We start from the raw sequence: 26270 nt of genomic DNA, 5'->3' as shown, positions 1-26270 counted from the left end.
CCCGCCTTGCGCACCGCGCGCTCCGCCTTGGAGAAGCCCCGCCAGGCGCTGGCACTTCCTCCTTCCCAGCAGGCCTGGATGTGGGGTAAAGGTGAGAGGAGAAGCGAGCCAAGAAGCAGAAGCCTCCGCCTCCCGCCGCTCCCGCTTGAGCAACTCCGGCTTCCCTGTTTGGGCTGGAGGCCGAGGGACGGGCGGCGGCGAAGACCCCGACTGCTACGCTGAGGCCTCTCCGAGCGGGAAAGCGAGCAAGCAGCGCGGCCTGCCAGGCGCCGGGGCTCAGGTAGGGGAAGGCAGCGCAGCGCTGTGGGAAGAGGAGGAGGAGGGCGCCCGGGTGGGGTGGGAGCCCCGCAGAAAGGGGGCGCCCCGCAAGTGAGTTTTGGGGGGGGCTTGCTTGCTCCCCTTTCTCCTTCCCTCACCCCATAGGCCGCCTCCTGTTGTTTCTGCAGCTCAGCAGCCAGAGGTAAACAAACTCGACACTTTGCAAAGCGCAGCCCGATGAATTCTGCAAAAAAAAACAATGACGCGAAAACAGGCAAAGTTCGCAACGGAGCGTGACAGAGTTTTGTGTTATTGATTTGCTGTGCAGTAAGCCGTCCTGGGCTAGGGCTGACGCCACCAGCAAAACTTTTTTAGCCCACTACTGTCCCTGCAACTGCTTACTGTAGAGCCCCAGCTGCAACTTGGACGCAGGGCACCTGACTGCGAAACTAGGGTTGCCTACACATTTAAGGCACATTTCCCCTCCCCTCAAAAAAATCCTGGAAACCGTGGCTTGTTAAGGGTGCTGTGGATTGTAGGTCCGTGAATGAACGACTGTTCTTGGGGTTCGTTTGGGAGGGGGGGGGAATGTATTTTCAACGCACAGTGTGTATATGCAGCCTGCGTAAGCTGTCAGCTGCCTCTGTTTGTAGTTTTACTTTTTGGGAAGCACCTAGGGCGTATTAGACGGTGTATGCCCGAGAAATGATAGCAACGTTGTCAGGGTTCGGGAAGAAAGTGAAGTGTGTGTTTCTCAATCGCCCTGAAAAATAAATGCATTTTAGATTACCTTTTGCAAAGGGGCCAGACAGGCAGAGCACACAGTCAGGGAACATTGTTGCCATGGGTGCCCAAGATGCTTCACAAAAATCAGTAAAGACTGGCTTGTTCTGGACTTCTGACACAACAACCTACTGGTGGTAAACAAAGGGCAGGGATTGAAATAATATAGTGTAAGGTTGTCACTAAGAGGTATCGTCATATGTACCATGGAGGGAAAATACATGTTGGGTAAACCCAATTGAGTATGATACTAAGATCATGATGTATTATTACTATACATTAATTACTATAATTCATAAGCGGCACAAGGTGGTTTGGTTGTACTTAAATTTGCATATCATTATCAACTTCAGTGTCATTGAGAGCCCCTCCAGATTACAGTCATACCTCGGGTTACAGATGCTTCGGGTTGTGCGATTTCAGGTTGCGCACCGCACTGAAGCCGGAAGTACTGGAATGGGTTACTTGCGGGTTTCGGCGCTTGCGCATGCGCAGAAGCACTGAATCGCAACCCGTGCATGCGCAGATGTGCGGGTCGCGGGTTGCGAACGCTGCAGGTTGCAAATGTGCCTCCCGCACGGATCATGTTCCCAACCCGAGTGTCCACTGTATGATCTTTCAGAAGGGCGGGATTAATACCTTTTTGACTAGGCACACCCAGGACTTGCAGTTCTGTTTCCCGTTCCCACAGATTAGAAGCTTTGCTGTGAGGGAATAGCTTTGAAGTTCTGACTTTTAAAAAAAGGTCTGTAGAAGATATGCACTCCAGCAGAAGGAGAGCGTGAAGTCTCTGGAGTAAAAGGTATGATTGTTTTTAAACAGGCAGGGACACTCAAATCGACTTGGATGGTGGGAGAGGTTTACATTGTAAATTACCCAAGTAAGATGAATTAACGACAGATCAGGAAGTGCAATCAGTTTATAGGAGTCTGTTTATTTTTATTTTTATTAAAAAATACTGTTTTCTGCAGATCGTCATGGAAAACCAAGTGACTGATTCTTCCGAAGAACGTACATTTCAGTATCAGAGTTCACTCCCTTCACTGCCCGTTCCTGCTCTTGACGAATCTTTAAGGAAGTACCTCGATTCAGGTCTTAAACAAACGCTAATGTTTATTGTGGGTAAAGACTTAGGTAACATGGAAAGAATAACCTGCTTTTTGCCTGCTTAGTCAAATAACTTCATGCATGTTAAGAGTCTGAAAGTACTAAGGAGTTTGAAACACAGTTGCTATAATACATTACTTTACTTGCAGAGTTAGCACGAAATGTACCAGTATGCTTTCAGTATTTAAAGCACATGAAGTCACAATAAAAATGTTTGCCACTGAACTGTGCAAAGGTTGTAAAGCGTTATCCAACACTGCACTTTCTAAAGTCAAATGGGAGGAGCTTGAAACCGTGACAGTGTCCTTGTTAAAATTACTTGGTTCCTACCCAAGGCAAACAACCTTCAAAATACAGCAGATTTCTATATACTGAAGCTGTAAGTGACACCATGCTTAGAAACAATAATTAAGATGTTAATAAAGAACCTATTATCAGGTAAATGTGTATAGGGTTGCAGCCTAAGAGAGTACTATTGAACTCAGTGGGGGTTACTTCTGAATAGGATTGAGCTGTAAATGTAAAAAAAAATGTGTATTGTCTAGATTGTCTAGTATTTCAAACTAGAATGCATGTTTGAAATACCCAAGGAACTATGAGATGTTACAGTTTTAAAAAAACTGTCTCATGCCAAAAAATAGCAGTCATTACTAGAAGGAAAAAATATATTTTCTTATTCCTGTTACAAACCATATAGCTTTTTAAAAAATGTTCCTTTTAACCTTAACTCTCATATTCACGATTTAAAATCAGGTGGGTTGTATCCAGTGAGCGTTGAATACCTTGGTTGGAAATAAAATTAGCTCCCATTGATTGCTTGATCAACTAAAACCGTAGTTAACTAATACTTGCAACCTTTATTGTTGTAAGTTTTCATTTTTCATGAAACATTATTAGAAAAGAATGGTTGTTACCGAGGACTTGCATACTTTTTTTTTTTTTAGCAACACTTCTGAATCAAAATAATTCCCAACTATTACTTCCTAATATCTTCCTAAACATTGGGCATTTATGCCAATGTATAAAGTTGTCATTGTACATTGTGTCCTATTAAAAGTTTCATAGGCCTAAGAATCAAATAGCTTCAGATTTCTCCAGCCAAGCACTGTGATGACTGTGTCCTTAAGAGTCAATTTACAAGCTATACCAGTCTGCTGGAATGCTCCTTAGAATTGCAGTGTAAGTCTCTGACAATATGCACACTTGAAAGAAGTTCAGTAGAAAACAAGCAGACTTAGACGTAGACGTCGGCTTGCCAGCACGATTTAGCAATGGTGGATAATCACTGAGTGATTATTGCTGCCTGACTCTTCCATGGCTCACTGTTTTTTCCTTCAGGTGTAATAATCTGAAACCTAGCCAGGGAATAGGGTGTGCATGGTATTTGGCTCTATTCTGATTGGCAAAAGGGCAGGAGAGCAATTTGCAGATTTTACAATACAGAAATAGCCCTGGCTCAGTTATACTTAAAATATAGGCTTGGCAAAATATTCAAATATTGCCAAAGGACTTGACCATGTTGTTTCACTCTTCATCTTCTTAGGATTAGTTGTGGTGACACTCCTTCTCAAAGGAAAAAAACAATGCCTTATATCTATGATATATCTACTGAACACTGGTTTCTGTTCAGGCTCGATGTGAGCTTTCCATTTTACTTTCAGAGTGTAGTGACTGCAGGCTACCGTAATTCACCCAGGCATCTTCTTAGTCTTGTTAACTAAGCCACATGTGCAAACTCTGTCCATTCCAATAACATTGTGTTTCAGTTGATACTGGATGGTAATGGAAGTTTTGTTTGTGGTTATTAATTTATAACAATTCTTCTGCACATGTAAGCCGTCATTTAGTACTACAGAGATGGGTTTGCATGACCAAAAGCAGCAGAAATATGAGATGATTGGACCCTTACTGAACTCGAAGCATGGGAACCCCCAACAAAAATTTAAAATTTGGCAAAATATTTGGACTTAATGATATGTATTGGTATAATTTGGAATGACTAATGTGATATGATTAGATTGTTAAATGGAAAGTTTAATAAAAATTATTTTTTTAAAAAAGAGAGATGGGTTTGCATGTATGAATCTGCACTGTGTTTGTCTCGTTAACATTCAGCTGTTAAGAAATAACTATTTACAGATACTGTCAGCCGTGGAAGTTGGTTTTTTTGTTTGTTTTCTGCACACTGATTTTGAACTTTGGAACATAAATGCAACTTGGAAGTACAGTCATAAAAAGGTTCAGAACATTTTTGTTTAACTAAACATTTGTGTTTTGCAGTGAGACCTTTCCTAAATCAAGAAGAATATCAAAGAACTTCTGACATAGTAAAAAGATTTGGAAATGGGATTGGGAAAGAGCTACATCAAAAATTAGTTGAAAGAGCTAAAGTGAAGAGGAACTGGGTATGTTTTAAGAAAGCTTGCATGTTTTGCTAATTCATGCTGATAATCAGTTTTCTAATGAAAGACAAGAAAAGGGTGCAAGGATTATATCTTAGAAATATCAGTCATTGACTCAATACTTTGATCCTTACTTATACTGCTTCATCTCATGTTGTGGGATGAACCACACATTCTAGCAGAATTTTCAGGACAAAACCCTCTTTTTATGTGTGGAAAAGCAGCACAAATGCATAATAACCAGATCACCAGTTCAGTTAATCAAAAATACTGTATTCTGATTTCCATCCCACTGAAGTCAATAAGTCTTGCAGAGCAATCCAATGCATGTTTACTCTCTACAGAAGTCCCTCTGTGTTCAGTGGACTTCATGTGTGTATAGGAGTGCAGCCTAAATTAACATAAGACCAGTGCTTCACTTTAATTGTATTGTGGATCCATCTAGATGCAGGAACAAACATTTTAATGTGCTCAAGCACAGGCTGCTTTGCTTTGGTCTTAAATTTGTTGGTTGAAGAAGAGTTAAAAAAATATTTGTTACATAATAATTCTTAAACTGGATTCCTGGTTTGTGATATTTTACCATTTCATATCTAAGAAACAGAAGGAAATCCTTTTTTCTTCCCTATTTTAATTGTGCAGAGACCCATATCAGGGTTTAGAAAATGGAGACAGTTTCACATGAAACTTTAAATGCCATAATATCTTCCGAAAATTCAAGCACCTGATACTTAGAAACAAAACAAAAAACACTTCAGGTGTAGGATAATCCTATGTAGAGCGCTACATTTATAGATTCTAAACATGAGATAAATGTCTGATGTCCACATGTTCATTGTTGACCACAAGTAAGGTTCAACTGCTAGAAATGTTAGCAAGAGCCAAAGCCCACTTGCATTTCCAGATAGTTGGACCAGGCATATGTGGTCAGCACATTGCTTGGAGCATGCAAGGACCTCTGTGTAAGAGTACGAAAAGCAATTTAAAATAGGAAAACGTTTGAGCCAAATAACTACTTTAGGCGCATATATATATATATATATATATATATATATATATTCTTTGCATAGGAATCCCCCATGCCAGATCAGAAATTGAGTCTCCCTTTACTTTCAAATATTGTTTGTTGTGTGGCATGGAGGGCGGCTGCTTGATCCATATATTCCTAACCCTCTCTTGATGTGCAGAACTACTTTTGCCAGTGCCAGCTATGCTTGCCCTGAGTCCTTTTGGCAGAAGACAAATCTAATTGTCAGAACTGTGCTGAAGGCTCCTTATGCTCTTAATTGCTGTTTCTTTTCAGCTGGAGGAATGGTGGCTGAATGTGGCCTATCTTGATGCACGTTTACCAACACAAATCTATCATAATTTTGGAGGGCCAGGCCCTTACCTCGAACATTACTGGCCACCCAAAGAAGGGACTCAGATAGAAAGAGGAAGCATTGCTGTATGGCATACCTTGAAATTCTGGGAACTATTGAGAACGTAAGAAACTTAAAAGCACCATGTATTAGTTCTTATATATAAGGATGATACTGGTCACTTTTTGGGTGGGAGTGTAAATATTGCTAATGTTCATTGCTGAATGTAGTCCCATTTGATTGTTTGAGGAGTTCTGTACGTGCTTACTTGGGAGTAAACCCCAGTAAACTCAATGGGACTATTTTTGAGCAGACATGTATAGGACTGCACTGTCTGTGTCCGTGTCTTGGAAGTACTAACCTGTGTCCTAATGTAAGTTGCTTCACACATATATCAGCTTCTTGTGGATTAAGGCTGCAGGCTGGAGTAAGTCCCATTGAACTGTACGGCACTGCATCCAAGTTAGCATGCACAATATGAGGCTGTAATTGCCATAAAAAGAGAGAACAGAGGACACCTCACTAGTGTTTACTGATGAGCAGATAGCTTTGCTGACTTAGGTAAGTGATTCTTCTCATGGGCTGTAGAAAAACGGTATAAGGGTTCAGAACACTAGCCTATTTAATCAGGGAAAGATTCCTTCCTGGTGTCAAATCTGGTATCTTCTTATCCCTGGGTTTGCTGCACATTCTTTTCAACAGAATTTGAGTGTCTTAACAATGTATTGTTGTGTTTATTACAGAGAAAAGTTACCTGTACATAAACAGGGCAATATGCCTCTGGATATGAATCAGTTTCGAAAGTTGTTTTGCACCTGCAAGATTCCAGGAATTACACAAGATTCCATTGCCAATTATTTCAGGACAGGTAAAAAAAAAATGATTTTCTAGATTAGAAGAATTTTTTTTTTTAAACAAAGCATGTTTATATGGCATCCATTGCATACAAAAGGGCTCACAAGTACATTTATTTTGCTGCTCTGGTTTTAAGAATCATTATTATTGTTTGGTTTCTGGCCTTACAGTAAGGTTTAATCTGCCGTGTAGGAATCCAGAGGCAAATAGTCACTTATTTCTTAAAAGTCCCACTGAAATCTTTGTAACCTATGTAAAAATTACTTAAAAGGATAACTTCAGTTAAGCATGGTCTTTGCAGTATTTTGGCACTAAAAAGCCACAAGATTTGACTTTTTGTGCAACTCTTCAAAGCACAGTAGCACCTTCAGTAACAGGATCTTGCAGTCCTACATAAGAACAAAAAGGTTCGGTCACATCTATAAATCTAATTGAAAAGAGGGTGGATTTCCTTTGGCCTCATTTAGTTGACAGTAAAAAAGCTTCTTAAATTATGTTTGTACTTTGGTCGCAGTGAACGTTAGTAGGCTGATTAAATTGCAATGATTGTAATGTCTATAAAAATAAAAGTAGTTGTGAAACTATTTTATATAAAACAAACTTGGACACTAGTTATTAGTTGCACTAGTTCTTAGCTACAGAGTTCTTGCAATGTCCAGCTGGAATGGAAACAATTCAAGGAGACTAGGAGGCAAAAGTTGCTCATCTTTCTGGTGAGCCGATGGAGAGGCCTTTGCCACCAGTACAGCCATCAGTGCAAGAGGTTTCAGGGAATATGAATTGATGCCACAGTAAAGCAGTGTACTGACAATGTTACATTTACATTGATGCTGAGTTGCCTGTCTTCATCCGCTTGAACACACACTCACCAGGAATGTTGTTGACAGGTGTATGAAGCTCTTGGTGAGATAATAATCTTTATAGGCACACCCTATTTGATTGCCTCTGCAAAACATGCCCTGTTGCCACTGTTCTCTTCAGTAATGCCAATATGTAGGTAGTTGCAATGTACAAACCGAGAATGCCTCCTTCATGTAACATTCCTGAAGGTAAAATGATCTGCCTGCTTCTTTATAAACCTGTGCCATCTACTTAGGGCAGTATGCACTAATTGTGGGCTTGTGGCCGAGGGGCAGAGACCATTAGCAGCAATAACACTGAGCTGTAGGAATGAAGATGTCTCAAGTCAGAGCCATGTTCCCATGTCCTAACAAGAACCTTTGAACTCTCCCATCCCCCTCCTGGAAGAGGCAGTGATTAGGGAGAAAGCAAACACTCACTCTCGTTTCTTTCTTTCCTTGGTTATTGAAAGACGAGACCATTCTTCAAAGGTGAGAAGTTTTCCTCTAGGTCAACACAAGGGCTGCTTCCATGGGCTGGCGTCTTTACTATCAACCTGTCCCCTCAGTCCATCTGCAGTTGCTTCCACTTCCTCTCATCTCTAGGAAAGAGCCTGTAACCTGGACCACGTTATTAACGGTTGAGGACCAGTCAACTCTCTCACATGTTTATTTGTAATATTGCTTACCTGCCCCTTACCTTAAAGTCCTGAGGCCGGTCACAATATATAGTTTTGAAAACAAGTGAAGCATTTAAAAGTGCTGTAATGATCAAAACACTAAATAGTATTGTATAGATTCAACAAAATGGGTGGAACCCACAAAACGAAAATACCTTAACAGTCGAAGAACAGAGTAACAAGGTGTGGGCCTTCAGCATTTGGAGAAAGCCATACAGTGAAGATTAGCATGTCAGGGGTACTGGTTCTCTCATCCTCACTTTATATAAACACAGGTGTGTGTGTGTGTGTGTGTGTGTGTTTTAAATCCACTGCTACCAATTCACTCAGAATGCCTTAGGAACATGGATAGTAGGCCTAGGTGTGGGATGAACTCTGCCACTAGACAAAGCATAAATTTTAAAATAATATTGCTGATTTGTTAAAGGAGTACTGTATACATAAGGGAATGCAAATAATTATTTGGGAGTCTTAAAAGTGCTTGTTGACAGTTTCTGAAGATTTGAGACGCCCTCACACTAGCCTCTTAAGTGGCTTTTGTCTCAGGCCAAATTCCCTAACACTCCACCCCAGCCAAATACTCTCACAAACCAGTCTAGCTACTGAGGTCAATTTGCCTCGGTGCCTCAAAGCTCGTCTGGGTGTACACCTGGCTGCCTGGACCAGTTTAGCCAACTAATATCCCACTTGTGTACCCATCTTCTGATAAGAGTACACAGTATTTCAAGCTTGTTTGTGTGGATGCTAATGCTCATATCATTTAAGAAAATGATATTTTTAGAAATACTCTAGTCACCAATGTATTGCTGTGATCAAAGTGTCCAAGCATCCGCTGGAAATCACTGCAGTATTCATCCAGATAAAACAAAATGCACCCAGCACCTGCTATGTTTTATTTATTCCTTTCCAGAGGTAAACATTGCAGAGAATCCTAAATATTCAGCTGTGTTGTCACATCATGCTATAGAGCTTTTCTGTTTCAGTTATCTTTGCAGCGCAGACTTGTGTTGGACTGAGAAACACATTTCTCCATTGAACTGGGTAATGATTAAAAGAGGTTTTCGTATTGGTTTTATTTGTTGCAGCACCTTACCTGGCATTTTGCAGTGACTGCATCATGCTCACAGGCTTTTTTCTTTTTCATCTTTCAGACAGTGAAGGTGAATCCCCATCTCACTTGATAGTCTTGTGCCAAGGTCGAATTTTTGCATTTGATGCGGTACACGATGGTCAATTATTGAGCCCACCAGAGATTTCTAGGTATATTTACAATAAGTGCAAGTTAAAAATCAATGATCAAGTTTGTTTCTTGTTACTTTGTTTCTATGTAGATTTAATGTGAGTTACACAACATGTTAAAAAGTAACATTTGTATTCTAAAAATGTCTCCATGAGATCACTGAGGGAACATTTGGCAAGGAAGATTATACATCTTCAAAGGAGTTTTACAAGCTCCATTGAAATAAATGGCATCTGCATGGCAGTAGTGTTTTGTGGACTGTACTCTGATAGAGTTCCACTTCATCATGAGCTGCATAGTCGTGCCTTGAATCCAGAATGTCCTGGAACATTCTTTTGGAACCCGAATGTCTGATGGGGCTTCCGCAGCTTCTGATTGGCTGCAGGAGCTTCCTGCAGCCAATCAGAAGCCGCAGTTTGGTTTTCGAATATTTTGGAAGTTGAATGGACTTCCGGAACAGATTCCGTTTGACTTCCAAGGTACAACTGTATTATGTTTCTTTCACATTAACTCCTTCCTCTAAAATTCCTATCCGTTATTCACTCACTTTTTATGGAGGATCCAGATTACGTCATTACAAGATCATTGCATTCCAGTGTTTTCTGTCTTGACTGATCTGTGACATTTTTTTCATTGCATTTTATTGCAAAAAACAAAAACAACTGTAGCACTATTGACACTATTAAGGGCTTACTGTGAGTTTAAAAATTTCCTCCTTGAAGTTTCTGCTCCTCTTATTGTTTCCTGTTCAGTATACATGGGGGACTCATGATGAATTGCCTCTTAATTAGTCGACTTCTGCTCCCCATGGGAACAGGCTTCAATTACTGATTTCAGAAAGGAAAAGAGAAAAAAGAAATAAAACTAATGCTTTTCTCCAGCCTCATGAAAAAAGGAAAGAAACTGATTGCATTGTGAGTCACTACTAATTTCCCAAGTGTATTGAACAGGAACTAATAAAAGAAGCGAAAGCTGAAAAGGAGCAAACTACTGCAAGAGACTTTGGCTCAGTGGGAGTTTCATCCATGGCGTTGGATGCTGCTCAGTACACTAGTGCTATATTGAACCATAGTTTTAAATTCAAATGACAACTTTGGGCTTAAAAAACAGGATGCCATTTGGGTACCTCTCTGGGTTTCTCTGAATAGTTGGATGGGCTGAGTGGTTATAGCAGCAGCTGCTGCCATTTGCCTTCTCCCCAGAGTGCCCTAAGAGTACAGCTAATAGGCGTGTGCTGTTGAGAAATGTGCTGCGGGAAAGGCAGGAGGGGATGACAACTTCTAGACAGCAGCTGCTACAAGGGCCACTGCTGCCACAGCTATCCCTCTCCTTTCAATCTTTTGTGCCCCATCTCCTGAAAACCACCATCTTTTCCATTCATGGTATCTGTGAATGTAGTGGTGAAAAGGAGATTTTGACTCTGTTCTGTTTCCAGCCGCATTAAAGGGTCTTACTGCAGAAACAACCATTGACCTCTATCTCCTTTTCTCTGAAAAGGCATCGCTACTACCTGCGTGCTTCAGAGAGCAATTAAAATATTACTTTAAAATATATATATCTTGAGGCGAAAAAGAGAACGTGCTAGAAAAGAGAAACACATATGTGGTTGTGCTATGAATGTTGACCTGTAAGGACATATTTCCACAGAGAAATAGTGCAAGATCCACTGAGCATAGGGGCGTCTCCTAGAAATCGTGGGAAACGAGTAGTTCTGTGCAGTTTTTGCCATGGGTATATAGTTGTAAAAGGCATGGCTCTGAAATGAGTTCTGAGAAGGCATGCAAACAATTCATCAGACCATCTTAAACTGGGGTCTGAGAGAATGCATGTGGGCATATGAAGGTAGACAGGGTGGCCTAGCTTGATAGGACACTGGAACTTGAATTAGTTAGTTTCAAGTTCTGGATAATCACAGGCATAAGAGAGTACCTTAACTGATATTTTGCATCTGGACTACTAACTAGCTTTAATTTCTCATTTTTTTATTTTGAATCCTTCAAGGCAACTTTCCTACATCAAAGAGAGATGCCAAAATGAACCCAAAGGGCCAGGATTGGCTGCCTTAACATCTCAGGAAAGAACCCCATGGGCAAAGGTTGGTACGCTTCTTTTTGTGGTGGAGGGCAGTGATTGCCTGGATTGATGTGTTTTTTGATTTTTAATCATGACTACACTTGTCTCTTAGACACGCGACTATCTTATCAACTTGGATCCAGAGAACCTGTCCCTGTTGGAAAAAATACAGAGCAGTGTATTTGTAGTCTCCCTCGATGAACTGAGTCCTCAAGCTACACCTGAAAATTATACAGAGGTAATTATAGATTGCTGGGTTTCATATTCTGTGCAGTTCTTAATAACCTGCTTCATGTTAAATAAACATTTGGCTCACCTCGTGTTGTGGTCGAGGCTGCAGGTTTCGCTCCACCCATCAATTACCCTAATATAATGATATTGTTTTAAGATGGGACATATCAGGCAGTATCAATGTTGACACAAAGCTGGCACAGCCCACCCTCTGCTAAATAATCCTCTCCTGCGCTCACAGGACAAACTGCAGCATATCACAAGTAAACAGTGGACATGAACATGGTGCACAACACCAAAGTGTCTGCAGAGCAGTTATGCTCCTGAGCAGGTAGCATGTATCATGAGAAGGCAGACGGCCGTTCGCTCAGACCAAAATCAGAAGCATGTCAAATGGGAGCGAGAATGAGACCTGTGCAGCTGGATGCTATACAACAAAAACTCTGATAAAATACAAAACAGTCCCCAACTCAACGAAAATATTAAAGCAGGATCACAGTAATGATTACAAAACAACCATCAGAATTAAACATCAAAATTAATCCTCATGCCTTTTATATCTTAGCTTCTTGCAGTGGTTATATAGCAACATGGTTTCTACAGGCAGCTTTCGAGTACAGGCAAAGAGGGAAAACACTGATTAGCAACAAAAAGATTGTTGGGCATTAACTGTAATACTGAACTGTGGGAGTGTTGTGGTCATTTCTTAGGGCTAATTTGCATTTTGGGGGGGCAAGTGCTTGTAATGTTTAATAATACACTTCGGTCAGAAAACACATCTTCCAAACGTGGCTGAGGCCATTTGCTTATGCTGGGAGATTGGCCTCTCCAGTTCAACCTTTTCAATATTTAGTTCTATAAAATACCGGTGTATACAGGCAAATGCATTCTCCACATATGTGTAAATCAATACTTTGGTCTATATCGAAAAGAGCTAATGAGAAGAAGAACTGTACAGTCGTGCCTCGGAAGTCGAACAGAATCCGTTCCGGAACTCTGTTCGACTTCTGAAACATTTGACTGCTGAAGCGTGGCTTCTGATTGGCTGCAGGAAGCTCCTGCAGCCAATCAGAAGCCGTGGAAGCCCCGCTGGGCGTTCAGCTTCCAAAAGAACATTCGAAAACCAGAACACTCGCTCCCGGTTTTCGATCGTTGGGGAGCCGAAACGTTTGACTCCCAAGGCGTTCAGGAGCCAAGGTACGACTGTATTTTGAGCAACTGTTAGTCTGTTCTTTCTTTTCTCCATCAAAATGCCACCTTTCTGCTGAAGCACTTAGTTTAAATTAGTGGTCTACAGTCTTGAAAGACTTGAAAGACTTAAAGAAAACTGAAAAGGAATGGAGAGGAGGAAAATAATGCAAATTAATGTGCAAACTGTTTTATACTGTTCTATAATGAATGAATGGCCCTTGCAGAAGCCAGTTCTGGGTGGGGAGGAATCAAAGGGCAGTTTGGGAATTTGCTGTCTCATTTCACCTTTAGATGCAGCCAAGTGATGTGGGAACTGTATGATTTCATTTTGATCTTCTGTTCATTTTTGGCCAATTTTTGTCAAGGGTAACGTTGCAGGCTTTTCTTTTGGAACTTAAATGTTAACTTTTGACTTAGATCACCTCTTTGGTTCTATTGGGAGATCCAACGCTACGCTGGGGAGACAAATCCTACAACTGCATTATATTCTCAAATGGAGTGTTGGGTTCAAACTGTGATGTAAGTAGATTTTTTTTACCTGAGGCCCCATCGATTCTTTGTATTCCTTAAATCCTACAATTATTTTTTTTGGGGGGGGAGTTGGTGGTAAAAAAGGAGTTGTATCTTTTTAAATAGCAGTTTCTGTTTTAGCACTCTGCTTTCACAAATACCTCAAATAAATAACAATTTATAAAGGAGTTGCTTTTGAGCTGGCTAGCTAAATACTGAATAAAAAAGAAGCATAACAGTAAACCAGATTTTCAGGCCCCGTGTGGTTTATCTAGAAAGGGCAGTATGCTGACTGAACAGTCCCACCTTGCCTTCCCTGGTGCAGATGGAATACACCAGTAAGCCTTGGTTTGTTACTCCCTAGTCAGCAACACTAACAACAAAACATGGCTTCAGGTTGGCTAAGGATCATGGCTCGTTAGGGAGCAACAAAACGTAATCACTGTTACAGACATAAAGGAAAGCCAAGATTCTCTTGTTATGGGAGTAGCAAAGTGGGAGGAATTGCTCAGTGTTCGCCAGCATGCTTACTCATTTCTGATAAGCCAGACCTTCTGGTTTAATGTGGTTTATCATTGCAATACAAAACACTGCTGGTGTTACACCCTGAGAGTCTTTTTGTGGAAGAATGCCAGAGAATCAAAATCAGTAAGTTTGGGCCCAAGTTTATGGTGCACTAATACAGTCATTTCTGTTTTGCGAATGTTTTAGCATTCTCCTCTAGATGCCATGGTTTTGGTAGTCCTCGGTTCTTACATTGATGCCAAGGTTTTTGAGTCGGAGGGAAGGTGGAAGGTATGAAAGATTTACAGTTCCATCCTATCCTATGCCAGTTAATAATAAGATCCCCACGTTTATGGAAATAAATCTTGGGACTACTCTCTCATCTTTTGAAATGAAAAACAGGGACCAGACAAAGTGCGGGATATCCCCTGGCCAGAGGAACTTGTGTTCAGGTTGGATCAGAAAGTGCTAAACGACATTGTGCACTCTAAGGAACAGTATGAGAAGCAGGTATGTCCTTTCTGTGCATCTTTTTCTGTAGACACAGCTTCCTTTATTTAGACCTGTCGCGGGTTAGCTGCCTGACCAGCTTCACTGAGTTCTCAAAGCACAATGATATCTGGGACAGGCACAGTTGATTAAACATTAGAGCTTTCAGAACTCATTAGTACAAACCTCCTTCTCTCCGACAGCAATTTATTTGTGACTGTAAATTATTGCAACCTGATTAAAGTAACGAGTCAGTTGTATCAAATTGGTTTTAACTGATTAGAGCTAAAATCCTGTGCACACATGCTTTGAACTTAATAGGACCTACTTTTGAGTAAACTTACATAGGATTGAGCTCTAAATCTGCGTAAACTGGTAAATGATGAAAACAATCTTTTTGAAAGAAATAGCATGCTTCCTTTGGTTTTAGATGGTCCCCCTACCTGCAATTAATCTAGGATGCCCCTTTAATTAAGGCTGCAGTCCTATATCTGCTTAATTCCAGGCAAGCCCAGTTTAACTCAGTGAGGCTTACTTCTTGCATAGGATTGCATTGTATAAAGGTTGATCTTAAAAAAAGAGTAGGATTTGAATGCATTTGAGTTCCTGTTTTCACCTGAATCCAATAGTGCTATGTAAGGGGTGTGGAGGGCGAGGAGGAAATAGAATAGTCAATATGCATACTGGTGTAGAGTTTGGAAGTTGAAATTTTGGGTTTGGGTTCCCGCCCCTTTTTCCTGTGGTGACAGCGTTTTCGTTTTTCTCAGGTGTCTGACGTAGAGGTGGTGAATTACGCCTTTACAACCTTCGGCAAAGCGCTGATCAAGAAACAGCAGTTGCATCCCGATACATTTGTTCAGCTTGCTCTCCAGCTGGCGTACTATAAACGTCACGGACAGTAAGAAAAAAAAGTTATCTAGGCAAAATTGGAATCAAATAACTTTGAATACGTTGATTCCTAAATGAAGTAAATTGTGGAGCAGATCCTTAGTAGCTCACCCAAAAATACCTATACAAGAGTCTGTGCAGCCACTTTGAATGAAGCCTGAAATACATTGGGATGCTTCAAAAGCATTCGGACCTCCTAAGCAAAGTGGGATGTCCCTGAAGGATTTTGAGGCTCTGTAGGAGACATCAGGGCTTTGACTGCTGCCTTGGTATATGTGCTTTTAAAGCAGTCGCAGTAGGAACTGCTCTGAAAGTACATATCTGGGTAGTCATCAAAGGGTGGAAGTAAAGGAGGTGCACCCCCAAAATAGCACACACCAAGGAGCCAGAGAGGATTAGGATCCTTTGTGAGGGATGTGTTTTATCCCCAATCCCAGCCATTTTTGACGGTGTCAGTCAGTATTCCGCTGTGATACCTTGTTCCCCAGTCACAGCTACGTTAAAATATTGGCTGCTTGAATTGGGTTTTTTGTTGTGAAGCAATCACTTCACCACCAAGAACGACTTGTGTAAAAGTGCCGGCAGGGAGATTGGAAGATTGGGCGGCTGCACCAGCAAAATCCAGTCCAGCACTCCTGACAGAGCTCCTGCACAGAGCTCACACACAAACCACACGTGCGCACACTGTGTTGATGGCGTGAACAATCCCATTACCTTCATGTTTCTGGATCAGTTAGTCTGATTGGTTCTTTCATATATGGGTTTCTGCTAAAACATTGAATCGGTAGGATCTTTAATATACCCTCACTACACCTCCAGTAACCTCTCTTCCACCCCCATTATTTGCACACTCCATCAACCAATGATAAATGCAGATGGTCACTCATCATTTAATCATTTAGAGTGGCTTGCATGCAACCATGCTGGAAATGTTGTGCTAAGCAGCAAGGAATTTTTTTTGCCACTGTCTTTACCTGTGCCTGTGTGATAATCCCCCCCCCCAATCCCCCAATAGCCATGCTGCATATGACCAACTTTGCAGGAGCTGGTCCACACCTGGGTTCAAATACTCTCTCTGTCTTGAAGCAAGCACAGTGGGTGGCCTGTTAGTCTCAGCCTATCCCGCTTGAGAGTTGCTTTGAAGATCAAATGAAAGCGGCGAAACAGTGTAATCCACCATAAGCTACTTAGAGAATGGGTGAGGCAGAAATATAATTAATAAATGAATGCACTGTGATTACGCTGCTGCTTTTAAAAGTTCACAGGCATTCACCTTCTGTTCTTGCCCTTGAAAATGGGCAAGATTTCCCAAGGGAAAATCTTACTTTACTTATGTTAGCTTAAAAAATAAATAAATAAGCATTCCAATTTGCCTGTCTCCTTTTACTCCCCCCTACTTCCTTAAAACATGCTTGCACAATTGGATACCTTCTCATTCAAGTGGAAAGGGAGCTTCCTTTTTTGTAATTGTCCTAACATTCTTTTCTAGCCCAGGTTGCTGCTATGAAACTGCTATGACCAGACGTTTTTACCATGGCCGGACAGAGACTATGAGACCGTGCACCATGGAAGCTGTTGAATGGTGCAAATCCATGGTAGATCCAGCCTTTACTGTAAGCACTGATAACAATAAGTACTTTAGGATTTCCAATTCTGCATGCTTTGTGTTGTCGCTGTGAAAAGTAGCCGGGATGTGGGAATCAAGGCTGTCTATTCAAGCCTTTTTGTAATAAAGGTTCAACATAACCCTTATGTTCCTTTGGTGGTTAAATCTTGGTTGCTGCCTCATACAGCCCATTCACCAGCTTTCTTCATGGCAGAGAGTACAGATAACTAAAGCAATCATATTATGTAACACACACAACTTGAGACCTAAGACAAAACCCATTCACCATGGGAGATGTAGCCATTTGTTGTTGTTTTTAAAATGCAGAACTATATTGTTTCACTGGAATTTGATTTCCTTGTTTTTAAGTGGGGCAGCGATAGATCTCTCTCCTGCGGTTTGCTATCAAGTGGTAAGAATTGGAAATCTGGCAGAGAAATAAGGCAGCCATCTCACTTCTACCATTTTTTGGGTCTTCCTTTCTTCCTCCTGCTTTTCATTCTGTTCACTGTACTGTTGTGTTTTGCTTGCATTGGAGCTCTGGATTCATCCACTATTAACTGAACAGTTTGGGCACTTGGAAGCTAGGATTTCACATTGCAGAAATCCCACAGGGCTCTGTTCAGGTTTCTCACACCACAGGATTGTTGCAAAACAAACAGCCAGAGATGGTGTAATAAAGCTTATCCCTTTTTACAGGGCTCATTCTGTGCCCATTTTAGTTTGGCATCTTGCAGTTTTGCTGCAGTCACTTTCCATTGCCATTTTGAAGGGTCTTTTCCACATTTATTCACTGGGCTGTTTGGGGAAACATAAAACAAGGTTTTGTTTATTTAGCATATATGGATATTTAAGCCTTACCTGGTCCCATTGAGGAAAACAAGCAAATTCAGAGATCCACTCCGATGGTTAGCTAGTTCTTCTGATGATCAGCTTGCAAGGAAACAGTTCTGGGAGAGGAGGAGGTGGAGCTGATGTCTCAGTTGAGTAAATGCGATGGACTCGCCTTCTCTCCCTCTGTTGCAGCCATAGGAAATGGCAGCTAACAGTTAAGGGGTGAGGAGGAGAGAAACACCAGCTCATCTGTCTGCTGAGCCAATGGAACGGGTCCTGCTGTCCTGACACTCTTTAAGCATAGCTATAATGGATAGCAAGGAAGCAGGCATAAGGTATGGATCAGGTGGTGTGCTGCATTTTCTTTTTTGTAGTGCTTTTTGAGCAAATGCCACCTGGATAAGACCTCCGTGACTTGACTGAGTGCACGTACTGATAATTAATAAAACAATGCATGCTCACTGTTTGTGTATGGATTCGCCTTTCATCTCTGCAGGACACGGCTATGAAAAGGTAGTGACTCCCTCCTGCTGGCTGATGTATTGTTAAATAGACAAGTGCCCTAAGTTGTTGCATTAACTCCAAAAGTGTTCGTTTTGCCCGGGGATTGCAGGTCATAAACGGCGACAAGGAAGAATTTCAGTTGGCTTAGAGGGGAACAGCAGGGATGTACGATTTTTCCTCCAGCGTCTTGCTTGAGGGAGGAGTCTTCAGTTTTATTCTGTTGGGCGCCACAGTACGTTCAAATGATTTTTCTTTTCTTAACTTTCTGCAGCTTGGCCAACGAAAACAGCTTATGCTGAAGGCATTTGCAAAGCACAATAAACTTATGAAAGAATGCGAGAATGGAAAAGGTACTTTCCTTTTTTTTGACGCTTGCCAAGGGATGTTTCTGTTGTGATAAGTTGGCATTTGTGTTCTCTCCACCTCTTTATTGGGACATGCTGCTGAACCGAGCTGAAAATGTGGCATATTAATTCACCCTTCCACGCATTGGAGGCAGCAAGCTCTGCCTCCTAAGAGAATAAACTGCTGTCATTGCTACCCTTTTAGCAAATTCATGAGCATCCATAGTAGGGGGCAAGACGGCTAGTTAACTTCCCCCATGTGCCATAATTCTCTGATCTCCAGCTTTCATTTTAAAATGAAAGTCTCCAGGACAGGGGTTGGGAACCGCTGACCTGCAGACCAATCCTGGCCCATTAGGCCCCCTGATTTGGCCTGCTAGGCTGTTTTGGGGAAGCCACGCCTACCCACCCAAAGCTATACATTATGTATGACAGGGCTTCAAAGGAACAACTGGAAGCTTAAAATGGGCTCCTGATCACTCCACTGCTGGAGCAGAATGTAGTCCCACCTGCCCATCAGGTGATGATCAGAGTGCACCTTGCTGAAGGATAGAGGAGCAGTTTGCATATAATGGAAACAGTTTCTTCCTCCCAGTGCTGCTCTTTGAAGTGACCTCATTCTGCTCCTTAAACTTCTGAAAATTGGAGATTTTTAAAGGATCAGCTTGAGGCTGCTTGAAAAAGGCCTTCAAATATTGCTGTGCTGCGCTTTGATGTCCCAACAATTGGGACTGCAAAGCACAGCATCACCTGACATGAGAGACAGCAGATTTACCCATTGGGAAACAGGAGTTGACCTGGAATGTATGTTAATCAGAGGCCAGGCCTACTTAGGCCTTGTCACCATCCAGACCCCGTATTTATCAGAAATTGTTGACCAGTTCTTCTGTGCTAATTTGCATATTTTCTTTGTGGTATTTATCACACACACACCATTGAGAAATCCCTGCAGATGGCCATGAGCACAATCCCCAATCCATTTTGGCCACTGCTCTTGCTGTAATCAGGAGGCCAATAGGCTGAACCAATTAAAGATTGCCAAAGTGCTCGAACCATACTTTTCCCACCACAGGTCTCTTGCACAGAGAGCTATGAAAATCTACACCTGGCTATTGAGACAAGCAGCGAGTAAGAAATCCATACAGTACATCTAAACCACATGGGATTATTATTTCTCTTTACAGGATTTGACCGTCATCTTTTAGGTCTCCTGCTTCTGTCAAAGGAGCACAGCCTTCCTGTGCCAGAACTCTTCTCAGATCCTGCTTTCTCTAGAAGGTACCTTTTAAAATGCTAAAGGTACCCCTGACCACTAGGTCCAGTCGTGGACGACTCTGGGGTTGCACACTCATCTGGCTCTATAAGCCAAGGGAGCAGGCGTTTGTCCGCAGACAGCTTCCAGGTCATGTGGGTCATGTGGCCAGCATGACTAAGCCGCTTCTGGCGAACCAGAGTAGCGCACGGAAACGCCGTTTACCTTCCCGCTGGAGCGGTACCTATTTATCTACTTGCACTTTGACATGCTTTTGAACTGCTAGGTGGGCAGGAGCAGGGACTGAGCAATGGGAGCTCACCCCGTCGCGGGGATTCGAACCGCCAACCTTCTGATCGGCAAGTCCTAGGCTCTGTGGTTTAAACCACAGCGCCACCTGCGTCCCTTTGGGAGTGTGGGGCACCTCAGCAAATCTCGCACCAAATCCCAGCGTGGCAGATTTGTCAGGGTTGACTGGGTGGAAACAGGATGAGTAACAGCCCACTATAGCAGCTGATAATGTTGCCTTGGTGACAAGACCAACTGCTTGTAGGCTGAACAGTCCCAGATGCTCCAGCAGAGCCTGGAGAACAGCTGTGTAACTTGCAGTGCTCCCTTTAAAAATGTCCTTACCTGGTGCTTTCTTGAGTCTTTGCTGCTGGACCAGGAAGGATGCAGACCAAGAGAGGACTTCCACCCACCTTCCAGCTAGTTCCTCCTCTTCCTTTGCTTTGCAATTCCCATTATCTCCAGGTAGGACTGGGAATGATTCCTATGAGCTGGGATAGCTCAGTTGGTGGAGCATGACGCCCTTAATCTCAGGGCTGTGGGTTCGAGCCCCACACTAGGCAGAAGATTCCTGCATTGCAGGGGGTTGGACTGCAATGACCCCTGTGGTCCCTTCCAACTCTTTGTCTCTGTGAAGCCCCTGCAGAGCTGTTGCCAGTCAGTGTAGACAACCCTGAGCTAGATGGACCAACCGTCTGACCTACGGCAACCTCTCTTAATGCTTTGATGTTGATGAGAGCGCATTGACTTCCTCTGGTGTAGCTTGCTAAGGATCAAAGGGAAAGCAGCCTCGTGTGTTTGTTTGATTCTGGATGGAAACGATTCGTTCTGTAATTGTGTTTCTTTTTAATTCGCAGTGGGGGAGGTGGAAACTTTGTGCTTTCGACGAGCCTTGTCGGCTACACGAGAATCGGGGGAGCTGCGGTTCCAATGGTGCACCAGGGCTACGGCTTTTTCTACAGAATTAGAGACGACAGGTGAGGATGCTCTTAGCCCTAACTCAACAACTTAGTCCTGCTCTCTGCGTTTCTCTCTGTGTGCATCGTCAGTGAAAGTATCAGCCCTGGCAGTATTTCAGTAGGCAAACCAGAGATCGCAGGCTGCCCTCACAGCCAGCATTTAACTGGTTTTTATTTTTGTCAAATAAAAAGGAGGGGTTGGGGAAGAATGTAGGGTTGCTCCTTTATTTTTTTTTTGGACAAAGTTTTTGAGCTTTCTTTTTTTGGGGGGGGGTGAGTTTTACCCAAAGTTGTTGAGTTTTTTGACCAAATCTCAAAAAAGATGTTTTTTGCTATTACAGTGGTACCTCGGGTTAAGTAATTAATTTGTTCCGGAGGTTCGTTCTTAACCTGAAACTGTTCTTAACCTGAAGCACCACTTTAGCTAATGGGGCCTCCTGCTGCTGCCACGCCACCAGAGCACAATTTCTGTTCTCATCCTGAAGCAAAGTTCTTAACCTGAGGTACTATTTCTGGGTTAGTGGAATCTGTAACCTGAAGCGTATGTAACCCGAGGTACCACTGTATTTAGGAAAAATCAGCAGCAGCAAAAATGACACTGCCGACATGGGTTGCCATATGTCCAGATTTTCCCAGACATTTTCCCAATTTCCGCCCAGACTCTGCTTCAGACTAGAGTCTTCCGTTGTATGTCTTGGAATTTCCGAACGTATGGCAACCCTAAAGAATGGGAGGGGGAAATGTCCTTCAAGGGGGGGGGGGGAAACAAGGGTGAATGAGAAGTACAACAAGCATCTCAAGGAGAACTTGGGATTGCTATTTCTATTCCTGTCCTGGTGATACTGTAATATTTTCATTGCTGTGAAATACTAGTATGGCCATGGTATTCATTATGATGCTGAATGTGCTAGTAGAGAAAGATAACTGATTCTGGATTCACAGTTGACTTCGTAATATAAAAGTGACCTAGTGTGATTCACTAGATAGCGTGTTTGAGCTGGGAGGGGGGGATACAGGGGAAAGTGCTCCCCCGAGATACTAAGAGGTCCAGTCAGAACTGGTGCTTTGAATCAGGCCTGGAAATCCAGACATTTTAGCTAAGGGTGTAAACGGTTCTTCCATACTTATACCCTTTACATTGAAGCCATTGAATACTGGTATTCAGAATTGCTGTGTATAGTATGTCGCCTTGTCAAATCACAATGGCATTATCTGGGTGCTCAGCAGCTTCATCCATATGTGACTGAACATCTGTGTTGATTTTTAGAATGCTATTTATCTAAACAATTGGTTTTTTTTAACATTTCCACTGATAGGATTGTTGTGGTCTGCACCACCTGGAAGTCATGTCCAGAGACGGATGCAGAAAATCTGTGTCAAATTCTGTTCCAGTGTTTACAGGACATGGTCAAGTTAATGAGCACAGCACAGCTGTAGAGAAGAAGCTGACACTATATAGTGCCTTTAATGCTTTGTGCAATTACTATGTCTGTGTATCCTGTACACTTGAGGAAGGAAAGTTTAAGCCAAGAGGAGTGTTTACAGCTAGGTAAGCATAGGCAGAGAGAATGCAAAACTCTTCTTTTTTATAATGACCTTTACTGCAATAACAATGCAATAGTTTTCCTTGAATCATGTTGCAACAGCAATGCAAAATGACAAACTCTTAGTAGAAACTATGCAATATTAAACCAAGCCTCAGCAATGCAAAAACATGAGCAAATCAGTGGTAGTTCAGAAAATGGTACACATGCTCTGTGCCTTTGCAAGGATTATGAATCATGATTCCTTTCTAGACAGGATGATTATCATGGCTCTTAGAATTTTTAGCTTCTAAAGCAGGGGTGGGTAAGCTTTTCTGGACCATGGGCAAAAAAAAATAAAAAATCACCCTTGGCCAGCCTTACATGAGCTGCTTGCCAGCAGTGAATATGCATGTGCACACGCACACACAAATACACACCACTTGCCACACTCTCAGGCAGGTAAGCACCCAGCTGCTCATCAAATTATCAGTCTAGTGATGGCGGATGATTTGGACCCCAATACTATTTCTAGCTTAAAAAAAAAAGAATGGCAGAAAAACTTGGTTTGGGGCTGGGTAACACCCCCCCCCGGCTGTTAGTCACCCCTGGTGTAAAGTAATCACGATAGGTATTGGGATTATTGCTTTATATAATTCTTCACTACTGTCCTATTTTCTGTGATGGGATCTTTGCAACTCAAAAACCACCACTTTAAAAAAGGCTTTTGAACAGAATGATCATGTGCGAAACTTGTTTTAAAATTTTGCTTTTATTTTCCAAACCAAGAATATTAAATGAAACTGTACTTGAAAGCTTGCAATATATATATATATATATATATGGTAATTTTTAGAAAGTATGTATACCACTGTTGCTTCACGCGTATAGCTCCGCAAAATTCTCAGGACTTCCTTCTTAGCATTTTAAAACGAAGCACCCCCTCATAATTTTTATCAGTTATGTAATTTCTTCTCTTTGGAATAAAACCACATCAAAGACAGTGTTGGCTTGATTAATCTGTATGTACATATACACACTTCATTGTGAAGAAGGCAGGTAGGCTCCTGTCAAACTTGTCAAACTCCCCTAACCCATATGGTGCTTAAATTCTTCAGAACACTTAATGTGGGTATTTATCTTTAAAACATATCTCTTTATACCCCATTCTTCCACAAGAAACTACCAAATGCAGCTGTCAGTTAATGAAAAGCAATACAAAAAAGTGGTAAACTATAAAATCCAGTCATTTATCCCAAAAAGGATATTGTGGACCTGGAAAAGATGCAGAGAGAAGCAACCGAAATGATAAAGGAGCGTGGAGCAACTTGGATTCCGACTAAACATCAGGAAGAACATTCTGGCTGGAAGAGTTGTTCAACAGTGGAAAGGTCTCCCTCAGAGGTGGTGGACTCTCCTCCTTTGGAGGTTTTTAAGCAGAGGTTAGATGGCCATCTGTCATGGATGCTTTAGTTGAGATTCCTGCATTGCAGAGGCATTGGACTAGATGACTTTTGAGGTCCGTTCCCTGATTCTATGAAAGGTGACAACATTTGGGGGCTTTAGCTTAGAAGAAAAAGTGGGTAGGAAGGGATATATTTTGTGTATAAAAATTAGGAATGTTCTGGAGAAAGTGGACAGGAAAGTTGTAATACTAGAAGCTGGAGTCCTCTACTAAAGAACAGAAAGGAGTTATTCATGCAGCTCTTAGTTTAACTGCAGGATTTGTTACCACAGAGTGTAGCAATGCCCACCAAAGCTTAAAAAGGCTCTTTCCCACAGGCAGTTGCTGTTGACTGGCCCATTTGTGGGAAGGGGGACAGTCTAGCTAGGTCGGGCTCTATGGTCTTCTTCAGGAGTCTCAAATGAAAACAGCCACACAAGTAGATTTGCTTCCCAGTATGTTGTGAGGAAGCTATAAAGAAACGTGATTAATGCTGCTTCATTAAAAAACAACCAGTGGAGTGAGGTTTCCACTTCAGCCATCTCAAGGTCAATCCAGGAAGTTTGACAATCACCAACTGAGACTTCATAAAGCCCTTTTCACCGAGAATCCAAAATAGTTGGCTTTGAGAGTACTCACCAGTGTTGCTCCGGCACAATTGTCCATTTTTAAATTAGTAAATAATAGTTGGTCTTGCTTCAATTAGCCATTCAGATGTCGACATATCTTCTTGGTCTGTAGTTCTGGCTTCCAGGGTGCAAGGAAAGAGAGGGCTTGGTCTCTTGTTCTTTCACTTTCAGGTGTGTGTATTTTTAAGCAAAGTCCTTGGCGTGATCAAACAACTGTAACTTGAAAAAGGACAGCAAACGTGTGTCTCTAGACAGCTGAGAACGAAAGGTAAGCACACCCCAGTGCAGAAAATGGATCAAGATAGGAAAAGCTTCGGTTTGAGAAGCCTTGCTGCAATTCATCCCATCCGCCAATACTGGTTTATTTTGTTTAATATGGTGATGATACAAGTAGTGCCTCTTGCAATCGCCATCTCAAGAAGTGAATTCAGCTTTAGCAATATTCTGCTTTTGTTTTAATTTATGCAGGGGCTGATCCTGCCTGAACATTGACTAGAGCATAATAGATTCCTTTTGCAGCCAGTAGCTGTTGATGTGTTCCTTGTTCTTTGACTTTCCCGTTCTGGATCACTGCTATACTGTCCGCGTTCTGCACTGTTGATAAGCGGTGAGCTATTACAATGCAGGTGCGACCTTGCCTGGCTTTATCCAGAGCCTCTTGGACAACCTGTTGAAAACAGAAAATTATTTTCAGTGAATGGGAAACAGAAATAAAAAGGGTTTACTTGAGATTCAAGTAGTGAACATAATTTTTTAAATAAGGGAATTTTACCACAATGAGGAAATCGTGTAAGCTTTCATATCTGAACATTTTTATAAGTGCACCACCGGAAAAATAATGAGCAACCATAGTAAGAATGAAGAACCTCCTACCACCTTAGATCATAGCAACTCATGGCCAGGACTGGGGAACCAGGGGCAGATTTGGGGGTGGTGCAGGGTATTTGCAAGCAGAGTAGAGGGGGGGAGGCCTGTTGTGCAATGGGATATTATTCCACCTGCCCTTTTGTTTTAGTTAAATACCAGAGTGTTACAAGACATGCACGGCTCCAGCATTGTGACTCTCAACATGAATAAGGGTGACTGCCATGACTGTAACAACTACCATGGAATCTCCCTGCTGAGTACCACTGGGAAAGCTTTTGCCTCAGATTACACTCACTCGCTGACAAGATCCCGAGTCACAACGTGGCTTTGGAGTTCAGAGGTAAACAATTTCCTCACTGCACTGGCTGCAGGAGAAATGCTGAGAGCAGAGACGCCTTCATAGACCTGGCGAAGGCATTTGATCTCATCAGCTGTAAAAGACTCTTCACAACTAGATAGCTCAACAAGATGACAGTGTCCTTCCATGATAACATGCAGGAGTGAGATACTGGCAGACCAACTCTGTGTTACAAAGATGTTTGCCAACATGACACAAAGGCTGGTAGGTCAACACCGCCCTGTGGGAGACTCTTGCAGAAGTAGTGCCTG

The 26270-nt window shown here is 42.1% G+C and overlaps 2 protein-coding genes across 6 annotated transcripts in view; one reads left to right on the top strand and one right to left on the bottom strand.

Annotated features, from left to right (window-relative positions):
* The first annotated feature begins 48 nt into the window (after positions 1-48).
* CROT (carnitine O-octanoyltransferase) lies at positions 49-23724 on the top strand. 2 transcript variants are annotated; one of them, XM_082193204.1, is made up of 17 exons: positions 49-280; positions 2013-2133; positions 4429-4553; positions 5854-6035; positions 6655-6779; positions 9437-9545; positions 11527-11620; positions 11711-11836; positions 13438-13539; positions 14242-14325; positions 14437-14544; positions 15291-15421; positions 16901-17024; positions 18627-18705; positions 19884-19977; positions 21097-21216; positions 22515-23724. In XM_082193204.1, the coding sequence occupies exons 2-17, from the start codon at positions 2019-2021 to the stop codon at positions 22633-22635; spliced, it is 1839 nt and encodes a 612-aa protein (XP_082049330.1). In that variant the 5' UTR covers positions 49-280; positions 2013-2018; the 3' UTR covers positions 22636-23724. The 2 variants fall into 2 exon arrangements, with proteins under 2 accessions (XP_082049330.1, XP_082049331.1); XM_082193205.1 differs by lacking the exon at positions 49-280 and adding an exon at positions 1708-1843.
* ABCB1 (ATP binding cassette subfamily B member 1) overlaps positions 23475-26270 on the bottom strand; it is a 54172-nt gene continuing 51376 nt past the window's right edge. For all 4 annotated transcript variants that reach the window (XM_082193196.1, XM_082193197.1, XM_082193195.1 and 1 more), the window contains exon 28: positions 23475-25461. In XM_082193196.1, coding sequence (XP_082049322.1) covers positions 25255-25461 — 207 coding nt within the window. In that variant the 3' untranslated portion in view covers positions 23475-25254. The remainder of the gene's footprint in view (positions 25462-26270) is intronic.

The sequence above is a fragment of the Podarcis vaucheri genome (genome assembly GCF_965113315.1).
Source record: "Podarcis vaucheri genome assembly, chromosome: 12".
Lineage (NCBI taxonomy): Eukaryota > Metazoa > Chordata > Lepidosauria > Squamata > Lacertidae > Podarcis > Podarcis vaucheri.
This window is presented reverse-complemented; position numbering and strand designations above follow the sequence as displayed.